This window comes from Equus asinus, chromosome 7 (assembly GCF_041296235.1).
Source record: "Equus asinus isolate D_3611 breed Donkey chromosome 7, EquAss-T2T_v2, whole genome shotgun sequence".
NCBI classification, from domain to species: Eukaryota; Metazoa; Chordata; class Mammalia; order Perissodactyla; family Equidae; genus Equus; species Equus asinus.
In genome coordinates this window covers 96894162-96909042 of record NC_091796.1, presented here as the reverse complement: position 1 = coordinate 96909042, position 14881 = coordinate 96894162, and the positions used below count along the sequence as shown (strand labels likewise).

The following is a 14881-nucleotide window of genomic DNA, read 5'->3' as shown; positions in this document are numbered from 1 at the left end:
GGCAAGTCATTGAACTTTTCTGAGACTGTTTCTTTTTCTACAAGATTGGGAGGAGCATAGTTCCTATTAGACAAGACCAAGCAGGCTAATGCACTGGAAGAGCTTCAAGAGCAGTCACGTGTGATCTAGATGATTTTATTATCATCAATTTACTTAAAATGTGTTACCTTTCATAGAAAAGACCTTTCAGAAGTGAGCCTATGTGTGGGAATTCCCTCCGGTGGCAGGAAGATAAATTTGGGGTCCAGTGGCTACTCAGCATTCTTTATATCACAGCACGTGGTCAGCTGCTTTTTTCACCCATGCTTTAAAGTTGGCGTTGATGCTTGGTCAGGAAGCACTTAATTTCCATCCCCTCTTTTTTTTGAGGAAAATTAGCCCTAAGCCAACATCTGTCGCTAATCCTCCTCTTTTTGCTGAGAAAGACTGGCCCAGAGCTAACATCTGTGCCCATCTTCCTCTACTTTATATGTGGACACGTGCCACAGCATGGCTTGACAAGCAGTGTGTGGGTCCACACCCGGGATCCAAACTGGTGAACCCTGGGCTGCTGAAGCAGAATGTGTGAACTTAACCGCTGCACCACCGGGCCAGCCCCCTTAATTTCTACCCCTTTTGTACACAGCTTTGATTTTGGAGATGCAGATCTTATTGAGATGTTCATTAAGCAATGCTGTCACATGAGCTATTTATCAAGTCTGTTTTTCACTTTTTTTGTCATGCATTTTTCTGGAAAAAAGAAAATAGCTAAAAACATCATTGATGATTGCCTTCCAAACTGACAAGGTGTCATCTGACATTTTAAGGGGGGCCAATCTGGGCTGTGACCTCAGGACTCTGCTTCTCAGACAGTGTTGACCTGATCCCAGACACTTGAAAATTTATAGTCCAGTCCAGAGGTCCTGTAAGCAGCTTTTGACAGAGACCTAAATATTCTGGAATTAAGCTGTGTAGCCACGAATGCACTGTGGTAAATTAAGACTCTGCTCTTGCTCTGAGATGTGCCCAGTGGCTCATGGAATGAATGTCATAGCATTTAGGAGAAGGAAAGGAACAATATTTACCATAAAGGGCCTCTTACCCAAGAATAGACTCCTTGCTGGGAACCCATTTGCCAGCCCAGACCTTGGGTGTCCACCTATCTGCCTAATTAGAAGACACACCCTCAGAAAATACCAGTCTGTCCTCACAGTGGAGGATCAAGTTGTGTAGCTGGTTTGAATATTCTTATCAACTGTGCATGGCCATGGATCGCAGCCCTGGATGACTGGATTTCAAGTATTTCAGGACTCAAAATGCAGACGATAGACAAACCGTGTTGGACTAGATTTGGTCTTTCTTTGTTTCAGTGGGTTTGGCAGGTCCCTGAGGGCCTTGGTCATCTTCATGAGCATTTGTGGTCAGAGTCCAGCCTGCGGTGGTAAAAAGTGCCAAAGAATAGACTCATTTTTTCCTGGCCCTTTGACCACACTCTGGAGAATTTGTTTTTCTTTGTTAAACCCTGATGCCAAGTTGTGCATTATTTGGTTGCTTCTCATGCAAGCAGGAGGCAGATTATGAAACAATTTATCTCTTTTTATTTTTTTTTGGTGGCTTTAGTTTTGCACAAGTGAGCCTTAAAGCACATTTAGGAAGCTCCAATCAAGTGCTTCCTTTTGACTGGTTCTGGAGCTGTTCTACCAAATGGTGGATTTGTTCACTTTTTTTCCCCCTGAGTACTTAGGACAATTGGTGGTGGTAGTAATAATACTTTAACGACAGTAACAGCAAACATTTGTTGAGTGCTTTATATAAATAAACTTGACTAATGCTCCCATTGAGTTTGTTCAGTTTATCTTGTATTCCCTTTCAAAGGAAATTTCAAGAGTTCACACTAGAGAGAGGCTGCTTACTGTTTTTTTGTTTGCTTTTTTTTGCAACTGCTTCAACAACTTTGGCTCTAAATGGAAGGGGAATGAATATTGAGCATCTAGGGCTGTAGGGACATTAAAACCCTTATTATAACTATGTTCCTTCTGTTTAAAAAATTTAATTGAGACAAGGTGGACAAAAATAAACCTAAGTCAAGTTTCTAGAGATGAAAACTACAGTGTCCAAGATGAAAAACACACTAGATGTGATTAATGGCAGATTAGACATTAAAAGAAAGATTAGTGAGCCTGAAGACATAGCAATAGAAACTATCCAAAATAAAACAGAGGGAAAAAATTTTTTTAAAAAAGTGGAAAGAGCGTAAGTGAACTGTAGGACAATTTCAGGTGGCTGAAATATGTGTGTAATTGGAGTCCCCTAAGGAGGGAGGAGGGTAACATAAAAAATTTTTGAAGAAATAATAGCTGAAATGTTTTTCAGATTTTATGAAAACTATAAATCCTCAGATCCAGAAAGCTCAATGAAGCACAAGAAAGATGAAGAAAACTAAACCAAAGCACTTCATAATCAAAACTGCTCGCAACTAGTGATAAAGAGGAAATCTTAAAAGCAGCCAGAAAAAAAGACAGATTACATACAGATGAATAAACATAAGGGTGATGGCAGATTTGTTGTCAGAAACCATTCAAATAAGAATACAATGGAGCAACACTTTTAGAGTGTGTGTGGGGGGCAAATTGTCAACCCTGAATCTATGCTCAGTGAAAATGTCTCTCAAAATGAAGGCCAAATAAAGCCTTTTTCAGACATACCGTGGCTGAAAGAAATGATCAGCTGAACTGCACTATAGGAAATGTTAAAGAAATCCCTTTAGGTAGAAGGAAGATGATACCAGGAGGAAATATGAATGTGCACGAAGGAACGAAGAGCACTGGAAATCATAGCTATGTTGTGACTGTGTGCATTTTTCCTTCTTATTTAAGTGTCTTTAAAAGATTATTGACCATTTCAATAAAAATAATAACCATGTAGGCTAGGATTTATAACCTATGTGAAAGTAAAATGTATATAAGAAGAAAATAAAGACTGGAAAGAGAGAAATGGTAGTATGCAGCTGTAAAGGTGCTGTACTATATGTGAAGTGGTATAATATCATTTGAAGCAGGGGGATAAGTTAAACCCTAAAGCAGCTACTGATGATTCTGCTCAGAGACTTCAATCCCCTTGTTTCAATGAATGCTAGAACAAGTAGACAGATGATCAATAAGGCTATAAAACCCTGGAACAACACAATCTACCAATTTGACCTAGTTGACATTTATATGACACTCCACCCAAAAGCAGACTACACATTCTTTTCAAGCGTAATGGAACATTTATCCAGATTGACTATATTCTGGGCCAGGAACAAGTTTCAACAAATTAGAAGGCTATGTTCTCAAGTATGTTCTCTCCTCAGGGATTCCAAGACCACCCTCAGGTTAGTGGTTCACTAGAAAGACTCACAGAACTCAGAAAAGCTATTGTAGTCATGGTTACAGTTTATTATAGCAAAAGGCTACAGATTAAAATTACTAAAGGCAAAAGGTGCTTGAGGCAGAGTCCAGGAGAGACCAGGTTCAGGCTTTCAGTGGTCTTCTCCCAGTGGGTCATATGGATAGCACTTAAGTCTCCCGGCAGTGATGGGGCGCAGCACTCGTGGAGTATCGCCAATCAGGGAAGCTCGCTGGAGCCTTGGTGCCTAGGGTCTTTATTGGGAATCAGTTATGTAGGCGTGGAGTGCCCATGGAACTGACCTCAATTATTCGGTTTCCAGTCCGTCTAGAGGTCAGACTGGTAGAGTGTGGCCCAAGGCCTCTACCATAACCACACTTTAAGTATGACATCTGGTGTGGCCCAAAGCCCGAGATATGCAAAGACTCTCTTATCAGGTAGGATATTCCAAGAGCTTAGAGATTCTCTCCCAGGAACTGATCAAGGGCCAGTCCTTTCTTTGGAATGTTCAGAATTTGAACATTCCAGCCCTGTTTAGCCCTTTACTCTATAGACCGTAATGGAATTAATTTAGAAATCAATAACAGAAAGATCTTTGGAAAATTCCCAAGTATTTGGAAATGAAATAATACAATTCTAAAGAAGAAATTAAAAGTTAAATTAGAAAGTATTGTGAACTGAATGAAAATTAAAACACAACATATCAAGTTTTGTAGGATACTGCTAGAGGAATACTTAGGGAGAAATTTATAACTAAGTGCCTATATTAGGAAAGAAAAAAGGTCTTAGATTTATACTTTAGTTCCCACCTTGAGAAACTATAAAAGGAAGAGTAAATCAAATCAATGTACACAGAAGAAAGGAAATAATAAAAATCAGAGCAGAAATAAATGAAGTTGAAAACAGAAAGACAAAAGAGAAAAATCAGTGAAAACAAAATCAATGAAATCAAAAGATTTTTACTGAGAATTTCAATAAAACTGATAAAACATTGGCCAGACTATTCAGGTTAAAAAGGAATTCTACACAAACTCTTCCAGAAAATTGAAGAGGATCAAATATTTCTCAAGTCATTTTATGAGGTTGGCATTTACCCTAAAACCTACCAAAACCAGACAGAGACATTACGAGGAAACTACAGGCAAATATTCCTCATGAACATAGAGGAAAAAAATTCCAAGCAAAATTTTAACAAATCAAATCTAACAATATACAGAAGGAAAATACATCATGGTCAATGGGGTTTGTCCCAGGAAAGAAAGTTTGGTTTAACATTTGAAAATCAGTCAATGTAATTCACCAGATTAAAAAACTAAAAGACAAAAAGCCATAGGATTATCTCAAAGGACACAAAAAAAGCATTTGAAAAACTGGCATCTGTTCTTTTTAGAAGAATTTTTAAAGGTTTTTTTTTTTTTTTTCAGATCTTTTTTTTATTTTTCCTTTTTCTCCCCAAAGCCCCCTGGTACCTAGTTGTATATTTTTAGTTGTGGGTCCTTCCAGTTGTGGCATGTGGGATGCTGCCTCAGCATGGCCCGATGAGCAGTGCCATGTCCGCGCCCAGGACCCGAATGGATGAAACACTGGGCCGCCTGCAGCGGAACGCACGAACCCAACCACTAAGCCATGGGGCCGGCCCTGGCATCTGTTCTTGATATAAACTCATAGCAAAATTGGTGTAGAAGGGATCTTCAACCTTTTCTTTTTGGGTGAAGAAGATTTGCCCTGAGCTAACATCTGTTGCCAATCTTCCTCTTTTTTTGCTAGAGGAAGATTAGCCCTGAGCTAACATCGGTGCCAGTCTTCCTCTATTTTGTACGTGGGATGCCTCCGCAGCATGGCTGATGAGTAGGTCTGTACCCGGGATCCGAACCCACAAACCCGGGCCACCAAAGCAGAGTGTGCAGAACTTTAACTACTCAGCACGGGGCTGGCCCCCAGGATCTTCCTCAACTTAATAAAGGACATCCATGAAAAACTCACAGCTAATGTCAGACTTAATGGTGAAAGACTGACTGCTTTCTCCCTAAGATCAGGAGTGAGGTAAGGATGTCTGCTCTTACCCTTGTACTGGAGGTTCTTAGTACAATGAGGCAATAAATAGAAATAAAAGGCATCTAGATTGGAAAGGAGGAAACTAAACTGTCTTTATATGCAAACAACATGACTGTAGAAATTCTGATGGAATTTACAAAAACAGTAGGAGAACTAATAGGTGAATTTAGCAAGGTTACAGAATACAAGAAAAGTATTCAAAAATCTATTGTGTTTCTATATACAACAATGAATAAAAGGAAATTGAAATTAAAACAGTACCATTTACAACAGACTAATAAACTTGAAATACTTAAGGGGAAATCTGAGAAAAGGTTTGCAAGGCATGGACACTGAAAACTACACACCGTTACTGAGAGATGAGAAAGAAGGCCTACATAAGTGAAGAGATAGACTGTTTTATGGGTCAGAAAACTCAATATTGTTAAGATGCCATTTCTCCCCATGTTAATCTATAAATTCAGCATAATCTCCATCAAAATCTTAGCCAACACTTTTCTTTTTTTTTTTAGAAATTGACAAGCAGATTTTACATGGAAATGCAAAGGACTAAGAATAGCCAAAAAACTGAAAAATATGAACAAAATCAGAGCACTAACACTACTTTCAAGATTTTCTGGCCCCCTAGAGCAATATTAAAAATTAAGCCCCGTGAAAAACAACTCACCCAGTTTTTGTATGTTTGCTGTTTTAGGACTTTGCCTAGAGAAGTTGCCTATTTCCTCTTCTACCAGTAATCTCCATGTGGACCGGGAACAGGATGTCATCACCTGTTATGAGAAAGCTGGGGACATTGCACTCCTGTACCTCCAAGAGATAGAAAGGGTAAGTGAGGACCATGTGTTCATTCCAGTTGATAATTTTTAAAAATTTCAAATCAGATCATACAGAACTGTGGCCGACCTCTGGAAAGCCTTCAACGTGTCTGCCTCTGGGTTCAAGGCTTGACTTCTATCCTTTAATGCTAAGGAGATGGTGGTGATTGTGGCACCTTGTGAAAATAGATGGGTCAATGTTTGGGAAGCATGTTAACATCCTCAGAGCAGACATGAGAGCATGCATCTGTTTATACCCTCAGCGCCCTGAAGTGGCTAATTATTCTTGTTCTCCTATGCAAAATAGGTTGAGCTTCCTTTGTACTCGCATGGACTCTATGCCTATGTAGGATACCTCTGGGGTTTGGGAGGCTTTACCTCAATGTTTATGTGAAAGGTCTGCTGGGGACTCTCAACTGACCTGGTTGGGGCAGGTTGGGTATCCCCTGAGACCATCTGGGATGGTTTTCTCCCAGCAATCAGTGGTTTGCACCTGGTGTGGGGAATGAAACCAGCAGCTGACAAGAGGGCCACCTGAGGAGAGAAGGAGGGAACAAGACGCCCTGAGCTCACACCTTCAGCCAGAGGAAGTTGGAGGCTGGCTGAATGGTCCCAGAGAGGTGTGGGTGACTTGTCTGTTTAGAAGGATTGCTGTCTTTTGGCTCTACTCTTTACTAAGTTCCCTCACCTCTCTGCCTCAGTTTTCCTGTCTGTGAAAAGAGCATAATGACAGTTCCTACTTGATGGAGTTCTTGTGGGGATTATAAAAGGTCATGTAAATAAAGGCACTTAGCCCAGATTCAGGAACATATTGGATTCTTAGTAAATGTCACTTATTTTTACTAATAATGGTGGCTCCCAGCCATCTCTGCCCCTAGCAGAGTTTCCTGGAGTTCTAACCAAGGCTTGACACTGATATTTCCCCCTTCAGACCCAGAGATGGATCCTCTGAGGTTGTTTGAAATGATGAGAAATCCTGTGAGACTTTGAAAATGCTCAAAGTCTTGTTTCCCACCAATTTGATGGGTTCTTTGTTTCGTGAAGGATTAGAATAGAGAGGGGCTACCAAAATCTTGCTAGTTTTTGTTATTTTAGACGTGTACAGAGGGAAAGTAATTTTTTTCGTAAATATTTTCATAGTGTGTCGACGTGTATGACGAGGATCAGAGTTGCCTTTTAAGAGGCAGGGAGAGTAGAGTGAGAACCACAGAAAGAGGTGGAGAGAAGGGCGGGAGTGACGGACCTGGCCCCCACCAGAGTGGATTGTAAATCATGGTTCATGACGTCTGGGAATTTGGGAGGATACTTGGCCATCTTGCCAAAATGTTGTTCTATCAGAAGGCTGCTATGAGAAAGGAATTTTTTTGTTATTCAGAATTTTTGATAGGATCTTTAGAGAAATGGTCATGCAGCTTGCTTTTAAAATCCACGTTGTTTCACTGTCTGCCTCCTTGATAGCTACTGCTGGGCAGTGGAGAAGTCTGCTTACCCCAGCTAAACTGTTGACCCCGCAGCCCTTGCCATTAGGGGCCCTTATTCTGCACCTTACTCTCCAAGTGTTCAGCCCTATCATGTTGGGACTGCCTTCTCCTGGCTGGGAGAAGGGAGGTTCGTCTGTTACACGTGTCCTTAGTGACGTGGGAATTGGCAGATCTGGATGTACTTCCTGTCGTGTTCATTTATAACTACCTACTCCCCACTGGATTCTGTAGCCAGACCATCAGAGAGACTCATTTAATCATAGTATTTAAAAGAAATATTTTTTCGTGGTGTTGGGGAGTCAGTGATGATAGGATGTTAGACTTCGAGAAGAAAATAGAGGCCCAGAAAGGGAGGACACACAGGAAGTTAGGGCCAAAGCTGGGGTTAGAACTCAACCGTTCTGACACCTCATTCAGCGCTCACTCACTTCATTGTCCCAGGCTGCTGGAAACAATGCAGAACCATGCAGTTTCCCACACCTGTGTATATGGGAAGAGCTCAATAAGTATTTGACCAAGCGAGCTCTGAGCATGGGGAAGCAGCCTCAGCCTAGGCTCAGGATGTGTAGATGACTTTCACATTTCTGGCTCTGACTTTCCAGCATCAGTTTTCCTTTGTAGGAAACCACTTTGAGCCTCCCCAGATCCAGCAAGCTGGGATATTAGCCCTGGGAGAGACTGAATGAACCAAACATCTGTTTTGACTGTAGTAGCTGCTCAAGAAATTATCTGTTAATTGATGAGAAGTCTAGGGGAAAAGTGACTGCTGGGTTTGGTGGAAGTTCAGGGGTTTTTATGAGGCAAGATAACGGCACATGCGGAAGATACTTGCTTAGCCTCTTTTTTTTTTTAATTTTTTAACTTAACTTTTAAGAATTATGCTAAATTGAAAACAGAAATGTTAGGGAAATAGAATCTGAAAGAGGTAAGAGACTGGGGCAAGCTTAGGTAAATAGTGCTTTGATTTTCTGGGTGGGCAGCCCTTTTAAGGAGAAACTCCCACGTGCTTCGTTGCTATACTTGTTCTGCTGGACAGAGGCTGGCATTCAGTGCTTTTCTCCTCATTTCCTGGCCATCCTATAGCGAAGAAACTTCTGTTTCCCTGGACCCTTTGGCATTTTATTTATTATTGTTGGCTCTTAACTTCCTTCATGAGCAAGAATAAAATTTGAGAACTTTTGAGGACAGTTTGGAGTATGTGGCCTATGTTTTTTCATCATCTGAAGCCACCAAGTGGTGTTTCCAAGGCCCCCCATTCTCTGAGTTTCTCTGATGGTGGGTATGTTCAGTGATGTTAGATTTGTTTGCTTCCTGAAGGGCATTGATTCTTCAGAAGGGAGGCTGACCTCAGCTTCCCCTCAAGGCGGCTAAGTTAAGCTGTGAGAGGCCACAGAGCACAGTGGTAAAGTGACTGCTGGTGTTGGGATCCTGACCTTGCTACCTCTTAGCTGTGGAACTTTGGGCAAGTTACCCAACCTCTCTGTGCTGCTTCAGGATCCTCATCTGTAAAACAGCAGTACTAATTGCTATCAGGCTGTTGTGAGGATAAGATGGGTTAACCCACAGACTTCCCAGTACCTGGTTAGAACACAGTAAATGTTAGTTTTGTGTCATTATGTGTTCCTGTGTCACCTGGCAGTGGAATCTTCCCTAACCTGAGAAGATTTCAGATATTCAGATAAAAATCTGAACCATCATAAACACACTGTTTTATTTAAAACGTTAAAGAATTTTCAGGGGAATGTTAATAGAGTCATTTTTTCAGGAGAATTTGAGTTTTTCTTTCTTGTACAGAAGCTAATGGGACAATATCTCGCCAGGAGTCCCCATATCCTGTGTGGGTTCTGGACTTCTGTTCACTCCTGGCTGTCTGCCCTTGCTCCAATCGTTTTCCATTTTCATGGTGGGGCTGAGGCTGGCTGACTTGTCTGGGGATTGGGAACCATTGAGCCACCGGTGTTTTCCAGCTTTCTATGTGTTATTCCCCCCTCTTGCTCCAAATGTGGAGTAGGGGCCAAAGACAGCTTGAATGTATGAAAGCTGTGTGTGTTACATATTTGCTTGGTATTGTCCTTGTTATATTAAGGTTACAGAGACATTTAATTTTCTCTGATAGTTTGTTCTCTGAAGGGGAATAAAAGATACCTCTAAAATTGTGCGTGTAAAATAATTTAATCAAATGAATCAAATTAGAGCAGATAGAATTAGAAATGACCTAGGATGGGCTTGATTGGTTTATCTTCAGATGGTGGCATTATGCCGACAGTAAATAAAGTTATCTCCCCCGCAAGGAGCTTGTAGTGGTGCAATGAAAGGAATAAAGATGACCTCATCCTTGAATGTCATAATATGAGCCCTGCTTTTGGCGAATGAAATCATCCTGTCTCTGTCCTTTGCGTGCATCAGCCAACCAGCTGGCGATGGCTTTCTTGAGCAGAAGCAGTGCCAGGGTAGAACTCTACCTTCTGCTGACAGTTCATTCCTTGACACCCTATTTTGGAAAAGAAGTGAAAGCTAAATTGTGGAACATCCATAGCCATTTTAGTGCTGAAGTTTTGAGAGGAGACAAGTGGTCCCCAAAATTGCAGGGGCCGGCCCAGATTTCCTCTCTTTATCAAGGAGTTGTTCTCTGGTCAGCATGGTCATAGCTGGAGTTTATTACCTCCTTGCTCCAGGATGAACTTGCAGTGACATAGCTGAGGTATTGGATTCAGCACTGGATTAGATTAAAGTTACTGTGTGTCTTGAGTTCAAACCAGATGTCTCAGGAAAAGTACTCAGTGCAACTGATGAGAAAGGCAGGGTGTGACTCTGGAGCCCACGTGGCTGTGCTTCTGGCTTTAAAATGTGAGACGGTAAAGAAGAGACACATCTTCCCTCCCTTGCCTTTTCCAGTCCCCGTCTTCTCAGTCAAGCCAAAGCAGCAGGTTGCAGTTCAAAGCTTAATGTAGTACATCTGAATAAATAGTTCCTCGAAGAAGTGTCAAGAAACTGGCCAGGCAGTGTACTGTGATTCTGAGCCTTCCATCTGACTCGGATGGGAGGCTTCAACACACTTGAAACTGAGTTAGAGAAGTCTGGAAACCAGAACAGAGCAGTAGCTTATTTTAATTTCTATATATTCTCAGTTGGCCCTTGCCCTTATAATTTTATAGCATTAAAGAGTTTTATATCTGTCATTTTTCACTCGACATTATGTCAAGGCTTCAAAGTGTTTTCATGGCTGTATAATATTTCATCAAGTGGATGAACTCTATGGTATAATTAACTTATCATTGGGGATAAACTGTTGTTATAGATAATGCTGCAATGCCAAGCTTTTCCCCTTCTTTGCGTTGTTTCCTAAGGGCAGTTTCCCAGAAGTGGGGGTATTTTTAGCATTTTTTTTACCAATTAGACTACATAGTGTGTCTAATTGCTTTCTACAAGTTGTACTAACATCCACCTTTGGCAGTATAGGGAGGTTGTGGTTGCTTTGCAATCTTGATACGGTTGCTATTCCATAAAAGCTATCTTGCTCATTTGCTAGGTGAAAATGACACCTTGCATTTTTAGTTTGCATTTCTTTAATTATCAGTGAGGTTAAAGTTTTTCCATCTGTTTGCTTAGTAGTTATGATCCTTATCTTTTTTTAAAAAAATTATAGCATTGTTGAGATATAATTCACATCCCATGCAATTCATCCATTTAAAATGTACAGTTCAATGTTTTTAAATATATTCACAGAGTTATGCAACCATCACCAATATTTAATTTTAGAACATTTTTGTCACCCCAAAAAGAAACTTTGTACCCATTAGCAGTCACTCCCCATTTATCTCCAATCTCACCAGTCTCTATAGCTTTGTATTTTCTGGACATTTCGTATAAGTAGAGCTATGCAATGTGTTATCTTTTATGAGTGGCTTCTTTGGCTTAGCATAATGTTCTCAAGATTCCTCCTGTGTTGTAGCAGGCATCAGTACTTTGTTTGTTTTTATTGTCAAATAACATGCCATTGTATGCATACACTACTTTGTGCTTCTCCATCTATCATTTTAACATTTATCATTTGGAATGTTTCCACTTTTTGACTATTATGAATAATACTGCTATAAATAATCATAAGCAAGATTTTGTGTGGACAAATGTTTTCATTTTTCTTGGGTATATACTTAGGAGTGGAATGGTAACTTTGTGTTTAACTTTGTCGTATTCCTTTTTTGTCTGTTTATACTTTCTGTCCAATTTTTGGATGTAGTGTTTTTCTTACAATTTAAATAAAGTCTTTGTATGATAAGTATGTTAACTCTTTATCATGTTTGTTCTGAATGTTTTCCCAATCAGTAAATTTCCATTTTTTAAGTCGCTCATAAATTTTAAATCTATATATAGTTGAATCTGATTATCTTTTTTATTACGTTTAGTTTATTTTTTAAAGCTGAAATATTAGGATAAGCCTCCTCTAGGATTTGAAAAGTTTTCAACCATTTTCTATGTTTTTTAAAAGAACTTTTAATTTCCAAATCTTCTTGGGATTTATTTTGGTGTATGATATTAGATATGAGTCTAAATGTTTTTCCCAAATTTCAGTGCCACTTTAAGATGATCTTATCTCCCTTTGTCATGTTTTCTGTCATATGTTTTAGGTCGTTCAGTAAATCTTTAGATACAGTGGTAATCTCTGGCTTTCTTGTTTTGTTCTGCTAATCTTATATTGCACCAATGTGACACCGTTTAATAAGTATTTCTCTCTGAAGGGTTTTAACCTCTGAAGGATTAGTAACTACTTACTACTCTTGTTTTCCAGAATATCCTTTGTCCTTTTCTGTTGACACTTCTAGATGAATTTTAGAATAATTTTGTTGAGTTCAAAAAAAATCCTATTGGGATTTGGTTGAATTTTGGTTGAAGCTATACATTAACTTGGAGAATTATATTTAGTCTTCACTCGTCTATGACCATGATATTTCTTTCTGTTTTGAAGACTTTTTGTTTTACAGATTTTAGTAGATTTATTTTATTCCCAGATCTTTTCTCTTTATATTGCTTTGTAAATAGGATATTTTTTCATTATATTTTGACATATAGCAATGCTTTTGATTTTTTAATTCACTTACCCGAACATTTCTTGAGTGCCTTTTATGTTCTGCACACTGCCCTTGACACCAGGGGTGCTAGAATGAATGAGCCACAGAGCATGTCCTTAGGAAACTTATGATCTCATGGGGACACAGGTCCTTAACCAGTTTAGGAAGTGCCTTCGTGGGGACACTCAGAACTCTGCAAGCCCAGAGAAGGGTCTTGCACCAGTGTGGAAGTTCAGGGACGGCTCCTGGAAGAGATGACACCGGAGCTGAAAGCTGAAGGCTAACAAGGATGGCAATTTAGAAGTATTAACAACAATGTTGAACTCTTCTATTAAAATAGCGTTGATTCTTCTCATTTTTCTAAGAATGTGAATATATGACAGAGGGATGATTTTTGTTGTTGTTTCTTCCTTTCTAGTATTTTCCATCTCATCTCCCTCTCGTGCCCTAACTCCAGACTTTCTAAAACAATGTCAACAAACAAAACTGGTGAAGAATGTTCTTATTTTGTTCCTACTTGAAAGTTACTCTTTAACATATCTCCATTAAGGATTGTAATGTTTATATGCTCTTTAAGTTTCTTGTTGGCAATTCATACAAATCATGTATATCCCCGTTATACAGATGAGGGCAGTCAAGATCTGAGAGATCAAAGGAGTTGTCCTAAGTCCACAAATGGACAGGAGTTGTCAGAACCAGACCTTGAGCCTCGATCTTTTGACTTAACATCTTTGGCCCCTTCCCCCTTGCTGTTGTGCTTCCTCAGTCGTTGGGCGTATGCTTTTGCAAGAGCAGGCTGCACTTGTTAAGGATACTTGTTGGCAGTCTTCTCAGAGGGAAGTGTTTATCCACAGAACAAGTGGTGGCTTCAACAGTGCCAAACAACGTTCCTGCCCAGGCCCAGGTGTGAGAGGCTCCTCGGGAGGAAGGGATTAAATCCAGGATGCTTAGACTTCAGGGTAAACCCCGAGCCAACTATTCCCTCTGCCTCCCCCCTTGCGTCTTCCCCAGTTTTTTCATTTATAACCTACAGCCTCATCCTGGCAACCCTGACCTCTCGTCTTCTAGACTTTGCTCTGCAAGCAAACACAGACTGGTGGGACAAAGGGAGAGAAACTGGACTGCAGAGTCTGGTGGACCTGGGTTTCAGCACCAGTTCTAGCACTTGCTAGTCACGTGATTTAGACAACTTACTCAATGGAGCGATCTCAGTTTCCCCTTCAGTAAAGAGAGGATATTAGTGTGTATCTCAGTGGGTTTTTGTGGGGGAATAAATGAGATAGGCTATGTACCCACATAGTGCCTAATATGTAGTGGATTACTTTCTTATTGACCTTTTTCTGCATGTCTGATTGGCCCTCCAATTTTATTAATTGATTCATTTACTTCATATTTTGAGTTTTACCCTGCACCAGACACTGCAGTAGATGCTGGAGATACATATATTAGTAAATGAAATAGATGTAGCCCATGACTTTGTGGAAGTTGCAGCAGAGTGGAGGAAGATAGCCAGTAATCAAGTAAAAAAATCATTGATAAATGCAATGAAGGGATAGAATAGGATGCTGTGAGAGAATATAACAGAGGCGGGCCTACTTTTGTTAGGCGGTCAGGGAAGGCCCTTTCTGAGAAGGTGACAGTCAAGCTGATACCTGAGATATGAGAAAGAGCACAAGAGTAACATGATCCAGATTGTGAAAAAGAAAATTATTCAGGCTGCTTCTTGAGAGTGGAAGGGCGGTAAAGGAGCAAGAGAGGATGTGGAGACCCCATTTGGGAGGGTTTTGTAGAAATCTAACAGGAAGTGTTGGTAGCTTAGGTAAAGATAATGGTAGTGGAAATGGATAGTTACAGACAAATTTGAAAAATAATTAGGAGGTATAGATTAGATGTGAGAGTGTTAAGGTGTCAAGCCTTGCTTCCCAATGTCTTATTTGGGCAACTGGGTTGATGACATCATTTGTTAAGATGAGGTGATAATAGAGACTTCAGTTTTGGGCTGAGCCTGGACTCCTAGGAGTGTAATCATGCTCAAAGGTATCCTGGTGGCTCTTGTCCCAGGAAGGCATTCCAGGAGCTAGGAAGGAGATGCACA

General features: G+C 40.2%; 1 protein-coding gene across 12 annotated transcripts in view; it reads left to right on the top strand.

Annotated features, from left to right (window-relative positions):
- TTC7B (tetratricopeptide repeat domain 7B) overlaps positions 1 to 14881 on the top strand; it is a 246416-nt gene that overhangs the window by 51484 nt on the left and 180051 nt on the right. For 11 of the 12 annotated variants that reach the window (XM_044774202.2, XM_070514194.1, XM_070514196.1 and 8 more), the window contains one exon: positions 6116 to 6246. In XM_044774202.2, coding sequence (XP_044630137.1) covers positions 6116 to 6246 — 131 coding nt within the window. Of the gene's footprint in view, positions 1 to 6115; positions 6247 to 14881 lie in introns of those variants that run through there. The other variant, XM_070514198.1, reaches the window with a different exon arrangement.